Here is a 24,094-nt window from a genome sequence, read left to right as displayed (position 1 = left end):
TTTTTCCTAAGAGCCTATGCAGCGGTTCCAACGGTTGCTTTGTTCTTTAAAAGACCGCGTAAAATTCACCAATCCAGGAATGCCTGCAGCTCTGCTTTGTTTTTGGGCGCTGGAGCCTTCCTAATTGCCTTAACCTTGCTCTCAGTGGGGTGAATTCCTTTCTTGTCTATCCGTAGCCCAAGAAATCGACGGATTCAATTCTATCTGGCATTTGTTTGCCTTGACTTTTAATCCGCTGTCCGGAAAATGCCCAAAACCTTTCTTAAACGCCTCCCCAATTCCTCCATGTTTTCCCTGAAATTAGGACATCATCAAGTAGGGACTACCCTGGGAGCCCTGCAGGAGTCGTTCCATTAGGTTTTGGAACAACCCAGGTGCCACACTGACCCCAAATTGCAATCGGTGCACTTGAATGCCCCTGTGCGTTACAATCGTTTGGGCTTCAGCCAGCGGGCGCCTACGGGCAGTTGTTGGTAGGCTTGGGCCAAGTCTAACTTTGCAAAGACTTGCCCTTGCCCCAAAGAGTGCAATAAGTGTTGCACCACGGAACCGGTAAGCGCTTTTCTGTAAGGCTTTGTTAAGCGTCGCCTTGTAGTCAGCGCAAATTCTAATTGACCCGTCCGGTTTATTGGGGTGACGATTGGCGTCTCCCACTTTGCGTGATCGACTGGCACCAAAATCCCTGATTTATGAGCTTGTCCAGCTCCTTATCGATTTTGGTTTTAGGGCAAAGGGACTCTCCTCTTAAGCCTAATGGGGGCTACCTGGGGGTCTAAGTTGAAGGAAATAGGGGTCCCCTTGTACTTGCCCAGGCAGTCCTTGAAGACATCTTCGAACTCGTTAAAGAGAATGTCTTTCAGGTTACAGTCACTCCTGTAGATGCCAGTCACTCCCATGCCCAGGGCACGAAACCAGTCTAGTCCCAACAGACTGGGCAGAGTTCCTTCGACGATCGTGATGGGCAGGGTCTTCTTGTGTGGACCGTACTCGACTCGGACGGAGGTGGTCCCTCGAACAGGGATGCGATTCCCCTGGTAGTCGTGGACTCGTAGCCGTTGTGCTTGCAGGTGGCGCTTCGCGACAGACGGCAGCGACTTCGCCAGAGTGTCCCAGGACATGATGGTGATCGCTGATCCCGTGTCTACTTCAAGCCGGCACCGTACACCCTCTATTTTTGGCTTGGTGAAGATCTTCTTCTCCACTTGAGTCGAGGCGCGGCCTATGACCACAGTTGTTTGGTTGGAATCCGCCTTTTTGTTTGAGCCAATCGCGGTCGCCTTGCCGATTCCGCGCTCTGATTCGATTTGAATTTTCGGCGGAAGGTTGGGCCGCTCGACAAACTTGAGCTAGGTGCCCTTTCTTCCCACACCGCCGGCAGGTCGCGTCCTTAAACTTGCAGCGTTGCGCTGGTGTTGACCCCGCAGCTCCGCATTCATCTCTGTCCCTTTGTCGCGTTTCTCGGTTCGGCAGACCCCTTCCTCATCTTCACCGTCGGATTCGGTCTGAACCTCCTCCTGGTGCACGGGGTTGCCTTGCGCTCGCCTTTGGTGGGACAGGCTTCTGCAGTGTCTCCGCCGCTTGGGTGGACATTTCATGTGCTCTGGCTTCGTCCAGGGCGTTGGCCAGCCTTAGGTTGCTCTTTGCTAGCAGCCGTCGCTGCAAACGGATGTCTTTGGCCCCTCGGATGGGGTGCTCGAGGAGCACCTCGTCTAGGTCGCGGTATCCGCAGTCCTTGGGCGCTTTTCTTAGGCGGCCATGTAGTCACCGATGGTTTCGCCTCCATCTGCCTTCGCCTCCAATTCAAACCGCCGCACGTATTTGGGCGGCGTTGGTGCGTGGTTTTAGTAAAGTCTGTAGAGTTGGCCATGACACCGACTGCAACGGTGTTGGCTCTGCCAGGGCTTCCGCGATATCAATGACCTCCGGACCACAGTGGCTTAAGAAATAAGCCCTTTTTCGGTTATCTGGAACTCCTTGCAGTTCGTTGGCTTCTAGAAAGCTTTCGAAACGGGTCATATACGTTCCCCATTTCTCCTTAGCCGGGTCAAACGGTGCGGGCGGAGTGTAACTGGCCATCTCCGCTTTTCTGCCCTGAGTTTGCTGGGTTCGGGTCTATCGTGCTTCAGCTCGGTTCTGGTTCTCCTTAGCCTCGATATCCCACCCTCGTCGCCAATGTTAAGTTCGGGAAGTAAGAGGCTGGAGACCAGGGTAGTGACAACAGCTCTTTAATATAGGGTGAACCCAGCAACAGGCTGGGGGAAAAACCTCTCCTTTTATACAGTTCTACTGGAGGCTTCGTCCAATCAGCAACGTGCTGCTTTCCCGCTCAAATATTTAAAGGTACAAACATAAATACATAACAGTAATAAATGTCTGGAACACTCTACCTGATCCTGTTGTTAGTCTCTCTAATAATCCCCATACCTTTTACCTTAAACTGTCTACCGTGGACCTTCCATGTTTCTTCAGAGATCCCTAAGGGGGCGTGCATAAGCGCACCAGTGTGCCTACCGTCCCTGTCCTTCTGCGCCCAATTCTGTGTAATCATTCTATGTGTTTATGGCTATGTTTTGCCTGTTTATATCCTTTCTTTTTGTGCCAATTTTTTTCACGTGTCCATGTCTGTGTTTATACGGTTGTTTGTTTCCTTGTACTTGTTGATTGATAAATAAAAAATAAATAAATAAATAAATAAATAAATAAATAAATAAGAAAAAGAAAATTAAGAATGGAACAGAACAGAACAAAATGCAGAATGCAGAATGCAGAATGGAGTGGAGAGGAGTGCAGTGCAGTGGAGTGCAATGGAATGCAGTGGAATGCAGTAGAACAGAACAGAACAGAACAGAATTCTCTATTGGCCAAAAGTGATTGGACACACAAGGAATTTGTCTGTGGAAGCTCTCAGTGTACATGCAAAACAACAAAGTAATGATAATCATAGTAACAAAAAAGAAAAAGAAAATTAAGAATGGAATGGAATGGAACACAACAGAACAGAACAGAATAGAATGCAGAATAGAACAGAGGGAGGGAGGGAGGGGAGGGGAGGAAGAGAAGAGAAGAGAAGAGAAGAGAAGAGAAGAGAAGAGAAGAGAAGAGGAAGGAAGGAAGGCAGGAAGGAAGGAAGGAAGGAAGGAAGGAAGGAAGGAAGGAAGGAAGGAAGGAAGGAAGGAAGGAGAAAGAGAGAGAGAGAGAGAGAGAAAGAAAGAAAGAAAGAAAGAAAGAAAGAAAGAAAGAAAGAAAGGAAGGAAGGAAGGAAGGAAGGAAGGAAGGAAGGAAGGAAGGAAGGAAGGAAGGAAGGAAGGAAGGAAGGAAGGAAGGAAGGAAGGAAGGAAGGAAGGAAGGAAGACATGCTTGTATCTCTGGGATCAGAGCATATGAAATAAACCAGTGGGGATTCTACAGTGCCTCATTCATTTCTATGGCATCTTATTCTCAAAGGCGTAAAGCAAGGCTCTTAAGGAGCACCAAGCGTCTCCCATGCTCATGGTTGCTGCACATCATACTTAAAATGCATCTTGGCTTTTCTCTCGTGGGGAGCCTGGCTGAACGCAAGCAGCTGTTGAGGTGAGTTGTAGCTCACCAAAGCTAGAAGATCGGCAGGGTTAATGCCGTGGGGAAGGTAGGAGTGAAACAAGAAGCATTTTGGGGGGAAACAGATGGTGCCCCCTCCCTCCTCCCTCCTCCCTCTTTCTCTTCTTCCTCTCCTCTTGATTTTCCTTCTTCTCCTCTTCCCCTCCTCCTCTTCCCCTCCTTCTCCTTTCTTTTCTTCCTCTCCTCCTATTTTCCTCCTCCCTCCTCCCTCTTTCTCTCCTTCCTCTCCTCTAGATTTTCCTTCTCCTCCTCTTCCCCTCCTCCTCTTCTCCTCCTCCTCCTTTCTTTTCTTCCTCTCCTCCTATTTTCCTCTTCCTCCTCCCTCTTTCTCTTCTTTCTCTCCTCTAGATTTTCCTTCTCCTCCTCTTCCCCTCCTCCTCTTCCCCTCCTCCTCCTTTCTTTTCTTCCTCTTCTCCTATTTTCCTCTTCCTCCTCCTCTTTCTCTTCTTCCTCTCCTCTTGATTTTCCTTCTTCTCCTCTTCCCCTCCTCCTCTTCCCCTCCTTCTCCTTTCTTTCCTTCCTCTCCTCCTATTTTCCTCCTTCTCCTTTCTTTCTTTCCTTCCTCTCCTCCTCTTATTTTTCTCCTCCCTCTTTCTCTTCTTCCTCTCCTCTTGATTTTCCTTCTCCTCCTCCACCTCCATTTTCTTCCTCTCCTCCTATTTTCCTCCTTCTCCTTTCTCTTCTTCCTCACCTCCTCCTAATTCTCCTTCTTCTCCTCCTCCCCCTCCGACTCAACATCATCCACACCAGGGCAGCTTAAAAGAGAAAACTCTTTGATTTTAACCACCAAATCCACTCCATTTGGTGTCTTCCTGATCTTTTGGAGTTGGAAATGACTCACTTTAGATCTACCGCCTTTCTAGAGATCCCTGGAGGAAAGAAAAGGTTGACTCAGCCTTCCATCCTTTATAAGGTAGGTAAAATGAGGACCCAGATTGTTGGGGGCAATAAGCTGACTTTGTATATAAATATACAAATAGGATGAAGACTATTGCTAACATAGTGTAAGCCGCCCTGAGTCTTTGGAGAAGGGCGGGATATAAATGCAAATAAAAAAAACCAAAAAAAAAAACACAGGGTACCAATCGAAGATCCCTGGAGGAGATGTAGAATAGAAAGCCCAAAGGTGTCTCTAATGCAAGCTGCCATCCCAAACTTTCCATTTCAATCAGGAGCTTGTGAAGCACTTCAAAGGCAAGCCGTGTTTAAGTACAACATTGGCGCCTGCAGGAATATTCTGTGACTAGACTCAACCTTGGCAATCCCATCTATTTTAATTATCTCTTTAGGAGCAGATGGAGCTAGAAAGAAACATTGCATCCATTAAAGGATTGCTGGAAGACCAATTTTGTGTGTGTGTGTGTGTCTTATGAAGACTCCAAACTTTTACCAAAGGATGTGCTGTTCCCAATTTTAAAATGTAGGCATATCTCAGAAACCTGGTTTAGTGGAATTATGGAAGAAAGAGCAAATATATCCTTGGTGCTTTCTGAGCTGGGTGGTTTTCTTGCAGACGTTTCATGACCCAACTAGGTAATGTCATCAGTGCTAGAAGGGAGGGGAGTTTGCAGGAAGGAGGAGGAGGAGGAGGAGGAGGAGGAGGAGGAGGAGGAGGAGGAGGAGGAGGAGGAGGAGGAGGAGGAGGAGGAGGAGGAGGAGGAGGAGAACTGTGAGGGTCCTTGGTGCTCTCTGAGCTTGGTGGTTTTCTTGCAGACGTTTCATGACCCAACTAGGTAACAGCATCAGTACTAGAAGGGAGAGGAGTTTGCAGGAAGGAGGAGGAGGAGGAGGAGGAGGAGGACAACTGGGGTCCTTGGTGCTCTCTGAGCTTGGTGGTTTTCTTGCAGACGTTTCATGACCCAACTAGGTAACATCATCAGTACCTGTAGGGACTCCCTCGTAGCACTGGTGATGTTGCCTAGTTGTGTCATGAAACGTCAGCAACAAAACAACCAAGCTCAGGGAGCCCCAAGGACCCCTCATGTCATTCCTGAGCTACAAATATTCCTGATGTACCTCCCCCTCCTCCCCCTCTTCCAGCACAGATGATGTCATCTAGTTGGGTCAAGAAACATCTGCAAGAAAACCACCAAGCTCAGAGAAGACCAAGGACGGCCTCATTTCAACCCTGAATATTTCAATAAATATTCTCCTTTATTGACAGGTGTATTGCGGTAGGACTCTTGTACTAGCGATTGTCAACTTCATAAAATACCAATGTACTCTGTGGGATTTCCTTCCATCATGCAAACATATCATGCAAACACATCATGCAAACATAAACAAGAAAAACACAGACTTCAGAGGATAATTAGAACTGCAGAAAAAATAATTGCTACCAATCTGCCTTCCATTGAGGACCTGTATACTGCACGAGTCAAAAAGAGGGCTGTGAAAATATTTGCAGACCCCTCGCATCCTGGACAGAAACTGTTTCAACTCCTACCCTCAAAACGACGCTACAGAGCACTGCACACCAGAACAACTAGACACAAGAACAGTTTTTTCCCGAAGGCCATCACTCTGCTAAACAAATAATTCCCTCAACACTGTCAGACTATTTACTGAATCTGCACTACTATTAATCTTCTCATCGTTCCCATCACCAATCTCTTTCCACTTATGACTGTATGACTATAACTTGTTGCTGGCAATCCTTATGATTTATATTGATATATTGACCATCAATTGTGTTGTAAATGTCGTACCTTGATGAACGTATCTTTTCTTTTATGTATGTCTTTTATGTACACTGAGAGCATATGCACCACAATAAGGGGCCAGAATAGCTCAGGCTGGTAAAGCCTGTTATTAAGAACACAGTAGCCTGCAATTACTGCAGGTTCAAGCCCGGCCCAAGGTTGACTCAGCCTTCCATCCTTTATAAGGTAGGTAAAATAAGGACCCAGATTGTTGGGGGGGCAATAAGTTGACTTTGTAAAAAATATACAAATAGAATGAGACTATTGCCTTATACATTGTAAGCCGCCCTGAGTCTTCGGAGAAGGGCGGGGTATAAATGTAAACAAAAACAAAAAAAAAGACAAATTCCTTGTGTGTCCAATCACACTTGGCCAATAAAAAAAATTATATTCTATTCTATTCTATATTCCAGGTTGTTTATCATGTGCATGAATGAATCACCTTTACGGTAGTTAATGGGTTTACTTCTGAGTAAACACACGAGTCTCAGCTGCAGAATCTTCTCGGTGTCTCATCCTTCCAATTAAATGATAGATGACATGCAAACGGTTGCTTACATCTGGAGTTTGAAATTAACATCACAGGAAGATATTTTTAATCTCCCACGGAACGGATGCATTTTCGATAACACGGCAAATTTTAGAAAGAGCAAACTAGCAAAGTTTTGCTCACAGAGGTTCTCTGGTAGCTCATGTCAATTTTTTTTGGGGGGGGGCTCTTATTCCAGGAATAATGCTGTACCAGTGTTTGCTCTTGATGATAAGGCAAGCTGAATTATCTAAGCTAGTTTACTTTGGCGAGAGCTGAAGACTTCCAAACATTTCTGGGTAAGGAATGTATTGTTTTTCCAACTTTATCTGTGGTACATTTCACTGAGTTTCTTCAGAAGACAGTAAAGAAACATCTGTTGAGTCCTTAATGAAACAAGTTCAGGTCTTAGAATACTTTTAGTTCAGTGGTGGATTGCTACCGGTTCGCCCCTGTTCAGGCGAACCGGTAGCAGCAGCGATGGGAGGCTCCGCCCACCCACCCAGACATCATCAAATATGATCTGCGCATGCGAGCAAACCAGTAGCAAAGGTAAGTGAAGCCCACTCCTGTTTTAACTGGAAGGTGGGGACAATGCAAGTTCGTTCAATGGCCGTTCTAAGTTACAACGGCCCTGAAAACAGTGAATTATGACCATTTTTTCACATTTATGACCATTGCAGCATTTGCCCCCACCCCATAGTCACATGATTTACATTCAGACATTTGACAGCTGACTCACATTTATGACGGTCGCAGTGTCCCGGGGGTGACCTGATCCCCTTTCGCGACCTTCTGGCGAGCAAAGTCAGTAGATTCACTGAACAACTGTGTTACATAATAATTTCAGAAATGCAGCGATTCACTTAACAAACGTGGCAAGAAAAGTGATAAAAACGGGCAAAACCCACTCCATAAATTGGTCACTTAACAACATAAATTTGGGGCTCAGTTGTGGACGCAAGTTGAGAGCCACCCGTAAACTGGGAAAAGCTGTATATCCTAAATATTGGAACTAATTAACTGTGTTTCCTTTGCTCATAAAATATTAATAATTATCAAGTTATTGATACATCTACATGAAGCCGCTGGGTGAGATCATCAGTGGTTTCGGTGTGAGGTACCAGCTGTACGCTGATGACACCCAGCTGTACTTTTCCACACCGGGCCACCCCAACGAAGCAATCGTAGTGCTGTCCCGGTGTTTGGAGGCCGTACGGGTCTGGATGGGGAGAAACAGGCTCAAGCTCAATCCCTCCAAGACGGAGTGGCTGTGGATGCTGGCATCCCGGTACAGTCAGCTGAGTCCACGGCTGACTGTTGGGGGCGAGTCACTGGCCCCGATGGAGAGGGTGCGCAACTTAGGCGTCCTCCTGGATGAACGGCTGTCTTTTGAAGATCATTTGGCGGCCGTCTCCAGGAGAGCTTTTTACCAGGTTCGCCTGGTTCGCCAGTTGCGCCCCTTTCTAGACCGGGATGCCCTATGCACAGTCACTCACGCCCTCGTGACGTCTCGTCTGGATTACTGCAATGCTCTCTACATGGGGCTCCCCTTGAGGGGCACCCGGAGGCTTCAGTTAGTTCAGAATGCGGCTGCGCGGGTGATAGAGGGAGCCCCTCGTGGCTCCCATGTGACACCTCTCCTGCGCAGACTGCACTGGCTACCTGTGGCCTTCCGGGTGCGCTTCAAGGTTTTGGTAACTATCTTTAAAGCGCTCCATGGCATAGGGCCGGGCTACTTACGGGACCGCCTGCTGCTACCGAATACCTCTCACCGACCCGTGCGCTCTCACAGAGAGGGACTCCTCAGGGTGCCGTCAGCTAGGCAGTGCCATTTGGCGACACCCAGGGGAAGGGCCTTCTCTGTGGGGGCTCCCACCCTCTGGAACGAACTCCCCCCAGGACTTCGTCAACTTCCGGACCTCCGAACCTTCCGCCGCGAGCTTAAAACACCTCTATTTATTTGCGCAGGACTGGATTAGATTTTAAATTTATATTGGTTTTAATGGGTTATTTTATATTGTTTTTTAAAATTTGGCTATGTAGAATAAGTTTTTTAAGTGTTATTTTATTTTGTATTTATATGTATCTTTTTTATCTGCCTGTGAACCGCCCTGAGTCCCTAGGGAGATAGGGCGGTATACAAATGTGATAAATAAATAAATAAAAATAAAATAAAATAAAAAGTTCTGTACTGCGTAACTCCTAACCAAAGCCACATGGTTTTAAATGAATAGCTTATTTAAAAACTCCGAGGGTCACTTTATTCCAAGATTTCTAACCCTTGCAAATTATTAGGTGCATTTTTTTCCTGTTTCTTCTTTTTTTGAAAAAAAAAAAGTTTTTTATTGATTTTACTACAACACAACACAAACATTGTGGGAGTGATATAATCGGCAAAACATACATAACACAAACATATAATTTGTTTCGTTTTTACATGTCAGTTTCATTCCACAACTTTCTACTTTATATATTTTTCCCCTCTTTTATTATCTTTAGCGTCCCTTTATATCTAGTTTTATTCATTTACAATATTTTATAGATTTGTCACCTTCTCTTCGCCATCATTTATTCATATTTACTTTTCCTATTCTCTAGCCAATCGTACCACTTGGTCCATACTTGATAATAATCTGTCTCTTCCTTTTCTTTTATTTCTTTCGTTAGTTTATCCATCTCTGCACAGTCCAGAATTGTCTTGATTGTTTCTTCCTCTGTTCTTATTTTGTCCTGTTTCTTCAGAAGTGTCCAGGCTGCTATTTTGCTTTGTACCCGGACTTCTCCCCCCAGAATATCCACTTTTTGGCAGAAATTCTAGGAACTGTTTTCTCCAACTAATCCTCCCTAAATCTTTCCACAACTAAAACAACAACCGTTCTTTTATAAGGGAAGAAGCATCAGATGACTTAAGAAAAGCCCAGAGTTTGCCAACAGAGAAGAAAACAGGCACAGGAACGGAATTAATGGAAGAAAAACAGACTGTTGACTGACGCGCTGCATTATTTATCGAATTTGTACGTTGCCAGTTTGATTCATCTCACGGCAGTTTTTAATGAAGTCCCTGGCTGGCTGTATGGAAAACACAATGAAGGGAATTTGTAATTGAACAAAATGCCCTGTTAATGAAGGTGGCTGGCTTTTATCCCACAGACATAAACTGACCTAGCCATTTTAGGTCCTACTTGTTCAACATTTGAACTGAACCACTTGTGATGCCTAAATGCAGCATTTCTTAAACTTGGCAACTTTTGGCTGCCAGAATTTTCTACCCTAGTCACGTTATAGTTCCTATTTATTTCCCAGGCTAAAGCCATTTTAAAAAACATAACACAAAATTATTTCACCTATTTGTTTACTGTATGTTTGTCATACGTGTGGCCACCCAGACGTATGAAATTTATGAAGAACAGTTGCCGAAATTAGATATGGCTAGTCTAGAGAAAAAGAAGGAGTGTGGGGAGGGAGACACGATAGCAGTGTGGCAATATTTGAGGGGCTGCCCCAAAGAAGAGCAGGGTCAGGCTATTCTCAAAAAGCCCCTGAAGGCAGGACAAGAAGCAATAGGTGGAAACTCATCAAGGAGAGAAGCAACCTGGAATTAAGGAGAAATTTCCTGACAAATAGAACAATTAACCAGTGGAACAGCTTGCCACCAGAAGTTGTGGGTGCTCCAACACTGGAGGTTTTTAAGAAGAGATTGAACAACCATTTGTCTGGAATGCGATAGATACGACACCAGAACCCTTCCTTTTGGGCATAGTAAGGGATAATTACAAAAAAAGAAGAAATATATCTTATCATACACATATTAACAGCAGCGAGGTTGACCTACGCACAAAATTGGAAATGCAGAGAGAACCCACAGGAGGCAGAAAATATCAATAAAATATTGACCGGTGCAGAAATGGACAGGTTAACAATGGAGCTTACTGATAAAGATGAATCGGAATTCTATGAAACCTGGAATACGTTTTATAAATGGTTAGAGAAAAGGAGGAATGTAGGGATAGAGAATTAGAAACAAAGTGAAAAGTAGTGGGTGGGGCGGGGAATAAATAAAATATTATAAGAAATAGTAGAAAGGAGTAAATAGGATTCAAATAGATATGAAGGGAATATGTATGAAACTGGAGTGTGACTGAATGTACAAGAAAGTATATACGGAATAAGCATCATGATGTTATATGGTAATCTACCCAAAAGAAAAAGTGTTAGAAAAGTATGTACTAGACAAGTTGCACTATGTCTAATGTTTTTAAATTGTATATTTAATAAAACGTTTAAAAAAAAACCAACCCATTTGTCTGAAATGGCATAGGGCCGTGATGGTGAACCTATAGCACGCATGCCTATAGACACGCTAGCCTATAGTGACCAGACGTCCCGCTTTTGGCGGGACAGTCCCACTTTTTAATAATTTGTCCCGCGTCCCACGGCATTTCAAAAAAGTCTCGATTTTTCCCCCCACTCCCATTCTGAAAATGGGAGGCGGCAACGCAAGAGGAGGAGGAGGAGGAGGAGAAGAGGGAGTGGCGGAGAAGGGGGAGTGGCGGAGAAGGGGGAGTGGCAGAGAAAGGGGAGTGGCGGAGAAGGGGGCGCGAGATCGCCCGCTGCCTGGAAGAGCCGAGAGGAGAGCCGTGGAGAGCCGAGGAGAGCCGAGAGGAGAGCCGAGGAGAGCCGAGCCTGCCTGGAAGAGCCGAGAGGAGAGCCGAGGAGAGCCGAGCCTGCCTGGAAGAGCCGAGAGGAGAGCCGAGGAGAGCCGAGCCTGCCTGGAAGAGCTGAGAGGAGAGCCGAGCCTGCCTGGAAGAGCCGAGTAGCAGCAGCCGCTCCTCCTCCTTCAGCCAGGTGGCGAGACTCAGCGCGTATGCGCAGCCCCTTCCTCCCCCCGTCAATGGTGTCCCGCTTTGCCATCGCTGAAATCTGGTCACTTTACACTAGCCGTCGCCTGTTGCTCTTCCAGGTTCAGGTGTGCACATGTGTACTGGCCAGCTGGTCCTCACGCACACATACGAGCCAGAAGCTGGAAGCCAGGTGACTGGCACACATGTGCATGCTGGAAACCAGAAGCTCAGCATGTGCATGCCAGGGAGCTGCTCTTCCAGTTTCCGGCGCTCCCCTGCGTGCGCACGCCCTCCCGTTTTGGCACCCGATGCCGAAAAGGTTCGCCAACACTGGTATAGGGTCTCCTGCTTGAGCAGGGGGTTGGACTAGATCAGTAGTCATCAACTGGTGGCCCGTGGACCACTGGTGGTCCATGAGAAAATTTAAAATTATTTTAAATTATTTGCATTTGTTATATTGCACTAAATCAGGAGTCCTCAAACTATGCCCCTGGGATGGATATGTGCAATGAATGCTTGTGTTGCTGCAGAGAGTCTCCCCCTTCGGGGTCTTTTTGTGTGGGTCAGAGGGGGGCAGAAATTCCGACTTGTGGTCTGCTTCAGCCTCCTGGTGTGGGGCTTTGGGTGAAGGCTGGAGGGAAGCGCTGCTGGTGGCAAAGAGGGCCTTGTTCCAATGGGACTGTATCATGGCCTGGAACTGACTGACCATCTCAGGCAACTGAGCCTCCAGGCTCCAGTACCTGGCCTTGCACTCCCACAGGTCTTCTCTCTGCTTGGAAAACCTATGCTCCTAGTCCTCAGTGAGGTGCTTCTGCTGAGCCTCTTTCTCGGTCAGATCCAATTTGAACTGAGCTATTTTGCCAACTCTTTCTCGTGGGGGCTGCTTAGCTCCAACAACTGATTCCTGTTGGGGCCCTAAGGAGCTCGGGCGGGGAGGCGAGGAGTGGCTGGCAGGGGAGGGACAAGTAGAGGCTGGCAAGGCGTTCCTTGACATGAGTGACATTGAGTTGGCCATGCCCACCCGGTCACATGACCACCGAGCCACGCCCACCCAGCTGGTCATTAGGCAGATCATATTAGTGGTCCACGGGATTTAAAATTATGAATTTAGTGATCCCTGAGGTCCCAAAAGTTGGTGACTCCTGGACTAGAAGACCTTCAAGCTACCTTCCAGTTCTCTGATTCCGATTCTCACCAAGTAACTTGAGTGGCAACCACATTTTTTTTGAAAATAATAATAATAATAATAAAACCAATCAAAAGACTCTCCAAATTAAAATACAAGAATAAATCACCCATCAGAATCACCAAAATCCACCGTGAATGAATTAACTAGAGTTCCTTAAGAAACGACCAGCAGAAAGCCTAGCTCGCAAAGGGCCTGTGGCATCTCTGCGATTGGGATGTGACGAATATTTGCATATTTTAAGGAAAGATGAGCCTGAGCTAAAAGACTTGCAAATAAGTGCCAGAAAGTTCCATTTAAATATAGATTCTTAGAACTGCTGCTTTACACACAGGTGCAAAAGGCCGGAGGCCCAGGACAGCTGTTTCTTAGGCTGAAGACATTTTACTTCTCTGTTTCCAATTGTAGTAATTTGATTTTAGACAACTGCTCTTTAAAACTCACTGGAATATATTAATGGCCTCAGCTCGAAGGGAGCCTAAGAAAGAGTCAGGGATGGAAATGAAATCCTTGCCATGGATTCTCCCTTGGGAGAAGTTTCAACAATGTCAGAGAAGCCAAGAATAGTAAACTTTAGATAGAAGATACTGTGCTTCTTCTACAAAGCCAGGGTAGATAGATATTTCTGCCCAAACATTTCCCATCACAAAGAATTTCAAGGGAAGATTGTATCCCATTAAGATGATCTCAGTTCAGAGAATTGAAAACAGAATTGGAGATCCAGGAAGATATTCTTGAAAGGGCGATAGGGGCCTGGGTAGAAATTTTGGAAGCTAGGCAGTGGAAGAGGGTAGAGGTGGGAGAAATATCTAGACTGAACAGCCAAGAAGTAGATGCAGATAGAAATAAAAATCCAAGAGAAGAATATGGGAGGCAAGGGAAAAAAAAACATAACGATTAAAGTATTGAAGCGGGCAAGAGACGATGGATAGATGAGTTCTCCTTTTTGTTGGTGTTCTGATTTGCTTTTCTTTCTTTCCCTCCCCCCCTTTTCTTTTTTTTAGGTAGGTGACATGAGCAGAGAAAGAAAACATTTTAAAATAAAGGTTAGAATAAGAGATCGAAATAAGAAAAGGGGGAATATTAGTGTATACACTTTTATGTAATAAAAGAGAACAATGAGAAAACAATGAACAATTGGATAATGAGAGACTGCAACTTAATATAAATGTGTGCTATTAATAGAAATATGTATGTTGATTAAATGTAATAACTATGATTAATCCTACTAGTTTTATTTGTTTTAGAACAGGGGTCTCCAACCTTGGCAACTTTAAGACTTGTGGACTTCAACTCCCAGAATTCCTCAGCCAGCTTTGTTGAAGTTCACAAGTCTTAAAGTTGCCAAGCTTGGAGACCCCTGTTTTAGAATGTATGACACCCAGGTGCCACATTGTTCATGCATTGATATGTTTGTTAAAAATAAATAAAAAAATAAAAAACTTGGGGTGCGGGGGAAGAGTATCCCAGTTCAAAAAGGAAAGTGAGAAATTTGGAGTGAGTGAATTCAGAAGAAAGATACCAAGTCATCTCAGAAATAGAGAAAAGGCTATCAAAGTTCTAGATTCAAGAACAGATGCAATTTATCCATTTTTGGAAAAGATTCCCCCCCCCGCTCCTAATAATAATAATTTTTTTTAAAAAGACCACATTTATAACAAGGATTCCACACTGTTGTTGTTGTTTTTTTACAAGAAGAGACCCTTATTTGCATGCAGCATTTGATACATTGTTATGACATAATTTAATGAATATGTGATGTATTTGGGGTGATGTATGTTAATTTAGCATCTCAGGAAGGCGGTTCGGTGTTCTAGCTGCTGTTTGCTTTGGTGGTACGATTTAATGATGAATTAATCTGTTTGGATAGTACCGTTTCTTTGTTTAAATGATTAAAAATAGCTAAAGGCGCTGGCAATAATATGCTTAGCTTATCAAAAAGAACAAGTTATAAATAGTTTTAAATTAGAGCAGACTAGAATAACAGAATTGGAAGGGACCTTGGAGGTTTTCTAGTCCAACCCCCCTGCTTAGGCAAGAAACCCTACATCACTTCAGACAAATGGTTATCCAACCTCTACTTAAAAACTTCCACTATTGGAGCATTTACAACCACCAGTCATGGAGATATGATTGCCTTCATCTAAATCTTTTTTGCACAGAAGGAAATTGAATTTATTCCAGCAGTAAAATCTACTTACCTTTGCTACCGGTTTAGGAACGGGAGCGCACATGCACAGAGGGTCAAAAATGGGATGTAATGATGTCCCTGGCGGATGGCTGGAGCCTCCCGCTACCAGCACTACCGGATCGCATGATCTGGATAGATCCGGCCAGATTTCACCGCTCATTTATTCTCTGTTGTCTCAGAAGGCCAGACTAGAACCAAAGCAGGGGTGAAATGCTCCCAGTTCGGACCGGATCAGCTGACCCGGTAGTGATGGTTCAGAGAACCGGTAGCAAAAATCCTTGTCCCCCCCCGCCCCCCGCTGCCCATGCCCGCCTGGCCGTCGGCTTGCCTGCTTGTCACTTCTTTTGCAGAATGCTTTTAAAAGCTAAAAAAAAGGCTCTGACAATCCCAGCTGAGCTGCCTGATCGTCAGAGCCTTTTTTATTATTATTATTTTTAAAAGCATTTTTTTTACAATCTATAAGTTGGGAAAAAAATGCTTTTAAAAGAAAAAAAAAAAGACCGGGCGCCACAGCTGATCCCACACATGCACACACACCCGCGCGCTGCTCTACCTACCCCATGCCTCCTTTCGGCATGCGCTGTGCACGCACACCTCGCTTGGAGGATGGAGAATCTCATACAGCTGAAAAGTAACTTGCATCCAAAGTTTGGTTAACTGCTTCCTGAGAAACGCATAAACCCAGATAACCTTACCCGGTTGTCCTCTTGGATCTCCCAATCGCTGGAGAACATGACAGTGTAGGGCCCTTGACTGCAGTTGGAAAATTGGAAAAGGCTTGAAAATATCCGCCGGTTTTCCTGCGTATCCGGAAATATCGCATCCTGGAAATTGACCCCGTGTGGAAGGAGATTGTAATTCTCATCCATTCTGTGAAAGGAGAGGAAAGATCAAGAGTTAAAAGGGTTGCAGGTTATACTGGGGGGGAAAATAAATATTTGAACAGATGTATTTGTAGCGGGAAACCACTTCTATACTATGGTTGAAAAAAAGAAAAGAAAAGTACACGATTAACCTAATCTCACGTAGGTTCTTCTCCGGTAATATTGAACTGCAAACTAAGGCATGCAAAACTTTTGCCAGACCAATTCTTGAATACAGCTCATCTGTCTGGAACCTGCACTGCATATCAGACATTAATATAATTGAAAGAGTCCAGAGATATTTCACAATATGGGGCTGAGAATGTGTTTGTTAGTTTGCAGATGTTTCATTACCCAATTAGATAACTTTCTTAGTAGAAGCATAAATGATATAATAGTATTACTAAGTAATAATAGTATTGACTATCTTCTCACTTTTTAGTTTATAGCTTGCTTTTTCGTGCACAAAACAAATTTTAACCTGTATTTTAAGATTGTATTTTAATTTTAATACAATTAAATGTAATTTTAATTCAATAAAATTTAATTAATTAAATAAATTAAAAAAAAAAAAAGAAAAAATAAAAGAAAAAAATAAGTAAAAAATAAAAAAATAAAAAAAAGAGATATTTCACAAGAAGATTCCTCCACTCCTCTGCTCATAACAAAATACCTTACGCTACCCGACTCGAAATTTTGGGCTTAGACAACTTAGAACTACACCGTCTTCGGTCTGACCTAAGCATAGTACACAAAATCACCTGCTACAATGTCCTACCAGCCAATGAATACTTCAGCTTCAACCAAAACAATACAAGAGCACACAATAGATACAAACTCATGGTAAACCGATCCAAACTAGATTGCAGAAAATACGACTTAAGTAACAGAGTTGTCAAAGCCCGGAATGCACTACCTTACTCTGTGGTTTCTTCCCCAAACCCCCAAAACTTTAACCTTAGACTGTCTACTATTGACCTCACCCCATTCCTAAGAGGTCTGTAAGGGGCGTGCATAAGCGCACCAACGTGCCTACCGTCCCTGTCCTAATGTTTTCTTTTATTTGTATCCTTTACATGTATTTATAATTATGTTTATGCTTGTACCTGTCATAAAATACGATGCTTGACAAAATAAATAAATAAAAATAAATTAAATAAATAAATTGCAGCTCGCATGAGTGGAATTTAAGGATAACTCCAAGGTCAGTGGAAGTTTTTAAGAAGAGATTGGATAGCCATTTGTCTGGAATGGTATAGTCTCCTGCTGGAGCAGAGGGATGGACTAGAAGACCTCCAAGGTCCCTTTAAACTCTGTTGCTTTGTGAGTTGAGATTCTGTAGCCTCCTCTCGGGTCTCAGCACTTGCTGATTTCAGCTGATCGAGAATAACTAAGCAAAGCTCAAAGCTCTCAGCGCTTGCAGCTAAAACAGCAAGCTCAAAAGACCCCGGAAGACTATCGCAAGATGCTTCTATGTGGTTGCAATAAATAAATAAATGAATGAAATATGTCTTAGGAGACCAGGAGTCGAATTCCTCTTGAGGGAAAATTTTATTTATTTATTTTTTTAAATTGCCTGGAGGATAATGAGCGCTTATTTTCAATTCACCAACCTTCCTCTGTATACACGTTATGCTAGTGATAATTGCTGTAACCCATAAAATGAGACTGTTCTTCATTTCATTGGGTTATCTCACTCAATAGTGCAATGTCTGGAATGCATCATTGTTTTTGTCAAACATGTTGTTAATTACCGATAGAAGAGAATATTTGTAGCTCAGGGTTGAACTGTGGGGTCCTTGGTGCTCTCTGAGCTTGGTGGTTTTCTGGCAGACCTTTCATGACCCAACTAGGGAACATCATCAGTGCTAGAAGGGAGTGGGATTTGCAGAGAGGAGGAGGAGGAGGAGGAGGAGGAGGAGGAGGAGGACTGTGGGGTCCTTGGTGCTCTCTGAGCTTGGTGGTTTTCTTACAGACCTTTCATGACCCAACTAGGGAACATCATCAGTGCTAGAAGGGAGAAGGAGAAGGAGGAGGAGGAGGAGGAGGAGGAGGAGGAGGAGGAGGAGGAGGAGGAGGAGGAGGAGGAGGAGGAGGAGGAGGAGGAGAACGACTGTGGGGTCCTTGGTGGTCTCTGAGCTTGGTGGTTTTCTTACAGACCTTTCATGACCCAACTAGGGAACATCATCAGTGCTAGAAGGGAGAAGCAGGAGAGGGAGAAGGAGGAGGAGGAGGAGGAGGAGGAGGAGGAGGAGGAGGAGGAGGAGGAGGAGGAGGAGGAGGAGGAGGAGAACGACTGTGGGGTCCTTGGTGCTCTCTGAGCTTGGTGCTTTTCTTACAGACCTTTCATGACCCAACTAGGGAACATCATCAGTGCTAGAAGGGAGAAGGAGGAGGAGGAGGAGGAGGAGGAGGAGGAGGAGGAGGAGGAGGAGGAGGAGGAGGAGGAGAACGACTGTGGGGTCCTTGGTGCTCTCTGAGCTTGGTGCTTTTCTTACAGACCTTTCATGACCCAACAAGGTAACATCATCAGTGCTAGAAGGGAGAAGGAGGAGAGGGAGGAGGAGGAGGAGGAGGACTATGAAGACCTTGGTGCTCTCTGAGCTTCATTGTTTTGTTGCAAATGTTTCATTACCTGACTAAGTAACATCATCAGTGCTAGGACAACCAAGCTCAGAATGTTATTCATTGCTGGATTTTTATTTGGATGGTCACATTACCATCTTGATGGCCAAATACTAAACTCAGAAATTGGCCTGACCCAGCATTTTATTACCCAGGGGCAAGGAAAACCATTCATCGTCCTCGTGTCTTTCTACTTCCAGAACATCCTTTGAGAAAAATCAGAGCTGCGGCATCTCCTTATTGAGCAAAGGAAATCACGCCAATGACTATATGGGACCCAGGCCTTCTTTTTCACGAACATGGAACAGTCTCCTCATTCCTGGGATCCCCTGGTGGTCCCCCATCCAAATGGGAAGCCCGCTTAGCACTCAAATTCAGATGGGTCTGAAACTCTCTTTCCAAAGAACAAGGAGAGTGTGGATAGCAGGAAAACAAAGACCTGCGTCAAAGATTGTCCCAAGAGACTTGAGTGATAGTGCTTAGCTTAGCTTCTTTTCTAATCGTGTCTTTTGAGCAGCTGAAAAAACTTCAGCCCGGGAGGGAATTAAATGCGGGGTGGGGGGGGAGATTTGCAACTGGCTGCCTCTTGTCCTTCAGCTGCCTCTTGTCCTTCAGATATATCGGAACGACAACGGTCACAATGGGTGACCTGCAGGCCTAGGACATTAGGAAGCCTAATTCGTATATGGTTGAAAGGCTTCCAAATTTCAGTTTCGAATCAGAATAGAGCTGGAAGGGACCTTGGAGGTCTTCTAGTCCAACCCACTGCTCAAGCAGGAAACCCTCTATCATTTCGTACAAAGGGCTGTCCTGTTTCTTCTTAAAAACCTCCAGTGTTGGAGCATTCGCAACTTCTGGTGGCAAGCTGTTCCACTGGTTGATTGTTCTCACTTTCAGGAAGTTTCTCCTTAGTTCCAGGTTGCTTCTCTCCTTCAATCCGTTGCTTCTTCTCCTGCCTTCTGGCGCTTTGGAGAATAGCTTGACACCCAACCACCCCTCTTCCTTGGGGCAACTTCAGATTGCTGGCCGGTAATGTCCATCTGTGCATTTATCTATTTTTACATTTTCCTTTAAGTTACACAAATATCTTTCTGCACACACCATCAGGAAGATTTTGGCTTTCTGCCTGATGTGTCCTTTTTCACTTTATAACATCCATAGCGGAGGTGGGTTTCAGCAGGTTCTGACCAGTTCTGGAGAACCGGTAGTGGAAATTGTGAGTAGTTCGGAGAACCAGTAGTAAAAATTCTGACTGGCCCCACCACCAATCTATTCTCTGCCTCCCGAGTCCCAGCTGATCAGGAGGAAATGGGGATTTTGCAGTAACCTTTCCCTGGAGTGGGGAGGGAATGGAGATTTTGCAGTATCCTTTCCCCGGCACACCCACCAAGTCACGCCCACAAAGCCACACCCACAGAACCAGTAGTAAAAAAATTTGAAACCCACCACTGATCCAAAGGTCCGTCTGGATGAATGGAAGGATAAATCTAATGGAAGGACAAATCCTTCCCTTCCCCACCATCCAGTCAGAGCTGAAGAAGCTTCTTGGATGAGAAGTGAAATGTCTTCAAAGTAAAAAAACAACAACCAGAAAGTCCAGTTGCCTCTTGAGACACAAAAGAACCGTTGGGACATCCAAAGGGTCTGTTTGCTTTGGGGAACCCTCAAGAACATAGCACTGATGAGGTTCCCTAGTTTGGGACATGAAACTTCTGCAAGAAAACCACCAAGCTCAGAGAACACCAAGGACCCCCACAGTTCAACCCTGAGATACAAATATTCTCCTTTATTGGTATACAGAACAACAGAGTTGAAAGGGACCTTGGAGATCTTCCAGTCCAACCCCCAGCTCAAGCAGGGGATCTTATATCATTTCAGACAAGTGGTTGCCCAGTCTCTTCTTTAAAACCTCCAATGATGGAGAAGGAAGGAGGGAGGGAGGGAGGGAGGGAGGGAGGAAGGAAGGAAGGAAAGAAAGAAAGAAAGAAAGAAAGAAAGAAAGAAAGAAAGAAAGAAAGAAAGAAAGAAAGAAAACAGAACAACAAAGTTGGAAGGGACCATCGAGATCTTCCAGTCCAACCCCCAGCTCAAGCAGGGGACCTTATATCATTTCAGACAAGTGGTTGTCCAGTCTCTTTTTTAAAACCTCCAATGATGGAGAAGGAAGGAAGGAAGGAAGGAAGGAAGGAAGGAAGGAAGGAAGGAAGGAAGGAAGGAAGGAAGAAAGGAAGGAGAGGGAGGGAGGGAGGGAGGGAGGGAGGAAGGAAGGAAGGAAGGAAAGAAAGAAAGAAAGAAAGAAAGAAAGAAAGAAAGAAAGAAAGAAAGAAAGAAAGAAAGAAAGAAAGAAAGAAAGAAAACAGAACAACAAAGTTGGAAGGGACCATCGAGATCTTCCAGTCCAACCCCCAGCTCAAGCAGGGGACCTTATATCATTTCAGACAAGTGGTTGTCCAGTCTCTTTTTTAAAACCTCCAATGATGGAGAAGGAAGGAAGGAAGGAAGGAAGGAAGGAAGGAAGGAAGGAAGGAAGGAAGAAAGGAAGGAAGGAAGGAAGGGGAGAGAGGGAGGGAGGGAGGGAGGGAGGGAGGGAGGAAGGATAACAGCATAGCAGAATAACAGAGTTGGAAGGGACCTTGGAGGTCTTCTAGACCAACCCCCAGCTCAAGCAGGAGACCCTTCCCCATTTCAGACAAACTGATTCTCCAATCTCTTCTTAAAAACTTCCAGTCATGAAGCACCCACAACTTCTGGAGGCAAGTTGTTCCACTGGTTAATTGTCCTCAATGTTAGGAAGTTTCTCCTTAGTTCTAATCGAGGGTCTCAGAAACAGACGCCAGGCCCTGAAGTCTGAAATAATACACAGTGGGCAAAGCTCCCCATTCCTCATATTATGTTTGAGCATAATACGCTCAAACATAATAGGATCATAATATGATTATAATATAATCGTGCATAAAGGCACAAACGTGCCTACCGTTCCTGTCCTATTGTTTCCTTTCGTTATATCCAATTAATAGAGTTATTACATACTCATGCTTATATATATGCTTTTTTTTATATGTTTTTTCCCGAAGGCCATCACTCTGCTAAACAAATAATTCCCTCAACACTGTCAGACTATTTACTGAATCTGCACTACTATTAATCGTCTCATAGTTCCCATCGCCAATCTCTTTCCACTTATGACCGTATGACTATAACTTGTTGCTGGCAATCCTTATGATTTATATTGATATATTGACCATCGTTTGTGTTGTAAATGTTGTACCTTGATGAACGTATCTTTTCTTTTATGTACACTGAGAGCAGATGCACCAAGACAAATTCCTTGTGTGTCCAATCACACTTGGCCAATAAAAAATTCTATTCTATTCTATTCTATTCTATTCTATTCTATTCTATTCTATTCTATTCTATTCTATTCTATATACTGTATAATTATTTCATGCTTATGCTTATATATATTGTGTGACAAAATTAAATAAATAAATAATTAAATAAATAAACTACCACACCTGCACACGCAACCCAAAGGTGTTTTTCAAAAGGCAACTGGACTCCCAAGAAAATGAGCAGGGGGTTGGACTAGATGACCTTCAAGCTCCCTTCCAACTCTGTTACTGCTTACCCGTTACCTTTGCAAAAGCACCTTTGAGACCTGGACGATGGAGAATCTCTGCAGACGTTCTGCACGCACGACCTGGGCACAAAATCCATGCCAGGTTTTGTTTTTTGTTTGTTTTGTTTTATGTTTGTTTTATGTTTTGTTTTTGTTCTGGCCAGGTGGTCTCTCTCTCTCTCTCCCTAAAGATAAGCAAAGGTGACTCACCTGAGGAAGAAGAAGTAGGAATAATCTTGCATGACCGTGTGGGAATGACAGGAGAAGTAGCCCAAGCCGGTCAGGTTCAACCGGGAGCCCGCCGGCACCTCCAACATGCTCCCCCAAGCTTGGTCACACAGCATCTCGATCTCTGCGGAGTAAAACAACCCTCCGTCCAAGGCTTCGTACTGCCAGGGCAAATAGTTGTACATGCTGTATGTATCCTGGTGCAGAGCTAAGACTTTGGCGTAGACGATGGTAGCCGCCAGTTCTGCCCGGCACCCTTCGCTGAGCGGCCTCCAGTCGGAAGGCAGCTGACAAGCCAGGTTGGGTCTCAGCTGCTCGCCAAGGAAGAGAAAACTTAGCAACAAGCTTGCTTGCTCCATGATGGATGCGGGGCTGAGCTCTGGGTACTCCAAGATCCCCAGAGCTGTTTTGTAAAGCGCACAGACCGAAAGGGAGGCTAACTATGATACAGGATGCCTGGGATGGGCAAGAAGCTGAGAGGTGGTCCCTGGCTCCAGTTTGGCCAATGGGGACCTTCTCCCTCCAAGGGAGGGAGGGGCAGTAACTGGAGAAGTTTCTTTAGTCAGTGTTTGGCAGTGGCTGCAAAAGAAGGAAAAAAAGGGGGGGGTGTTGCCATGTTTCTGCCTTAAGTTGAGGACTTCTGGAGCAGAAGAAAAGGGAAGAGGGAAGGAACGAACTGCAAAAAGAAAAAGAAAAAGAAAGCACCAGAGCTGAAAAAAATGGCTCCTGGACTGTTGCTTCTCATCCTCCTTTGAGTTTTGCAGCAGATTAAAACCACATGGACAGTTGCAAAGGTTCAGACAGATGCATGGGGAAACTTGGAGGGAAGGAATTAGAAGAGAAGGGATGGGAAGGCTCAAGGATAGGATAGGATAGGATAGGATAGGATAGGATAGGATAGGATAGGATAGGATAGGATAGGATAGGATAGGATAGGATAGGAGAATAGAGAATGCAGTAGAGAGGAGAGTTGAGTAGAGTAGAGTAGAATGGAAGAATGGAATGAAAGGGAAGGGAAGGGAAGGGAAGGGGAGGGGAAGGGAGAGGAGAGAAGAGAAGAGAAGAGAAGAGAAGAGAAGAGAAGAGAAGAGAAGAGAAGAGAAGAGAAGAGAAGAGAAGAGTTGGAAGGGACCTTGGAGGTCTTCTAGTCTAACCCCCGGCAGGAAAACCTATATACTATTCCAGACAAATGGTTATCCAATCTCTTCTGTAAAACCTCCAGTGATGGAGCACCCCCAACTTCTGGAGGCAAGTTTTTTTTTATTTCATTTTGTCACAACAGCATACGCAAACATTGTCATAAATAAAACAACATATCTTGAAGAATATATATATATATATATATATATATATATATATATATATATATATATATATATATATATATATATATATATATATATGTAAAAAAATATGCATCAGCTATATTAATTTGATATAATGAAGGGAACAATAGGACAGGAACGGTAGGCACTTTTGTGCTCTTATGCACGCCCCTTATAGTCCTCTTAGGAATGGGGTGAGGTCAATAGTAGACAGTTTTTGGTTGAAGATTTTGGGATTTTGAGTAGAGACTATGGAGTCAGGTAATGAGTTCCAAGCATTAACAACTCTGTTGCAGAAGTCATATTTTCTGCAATCAAGTTTGAAGCGGTTGACATTAAGCTTGAATCTATTTTTTGCTCTTGTAATATTGAGATTGAAGCTGAA

General features: G+C 44.5%; 1 protein-coding gene across 1 annotated transcript in view; it reads right to left on the bottom strand.

Annotated features, from left to right (window-relative positions):
- Nucleotides 1-22,814, bottom strand: part of CCDC3 (coiled-coil domain containing 3) — a 38,794-nt gene extending 15,980 nt beyond the window's left edge. The window contains exons 1-2 of the mRNA XM_058191378.1: nucleotides 22,367-22,814; nucleotides 15,745-15,919 (exon numbers count right to left, since the gene is read on the bottom strand). Of these exons, the coding sequence (XP_058047361.1) occupies nucleotides 15,745-15,919; nucleotides 22,367-22,743 (552 nt within the window). The 5' untranslated portion in view covers nucleotides 22,744-22,814. The remainder of the gene's footprint in view (nucleotides 1-15,744; nucleotides 15,920-22,366) is intronic.
- Nucleotides 22,815-24,094: the final 1,280 nt, after the last annotated feature.

This window comes from Ahaetulla prasina, chromosome 7 (assembly GCF_028640845.1).
Source record: "Ahaetulla prasina isolate Xishuangbanna chromosome 7, ASM2864084v1, whole genome shotgun sequence".
Lineage (NCBI taxonomy): Eukaryota > Metazoa > Chordata > Lepidosauria > Squamata > Colubridae > Ahaetulla > Ahaetulla prasina.
Note: the sequence above shows the minus strand (reverse complement) of the source record. Positions and strands in the feature narration are given on the sequence as shown.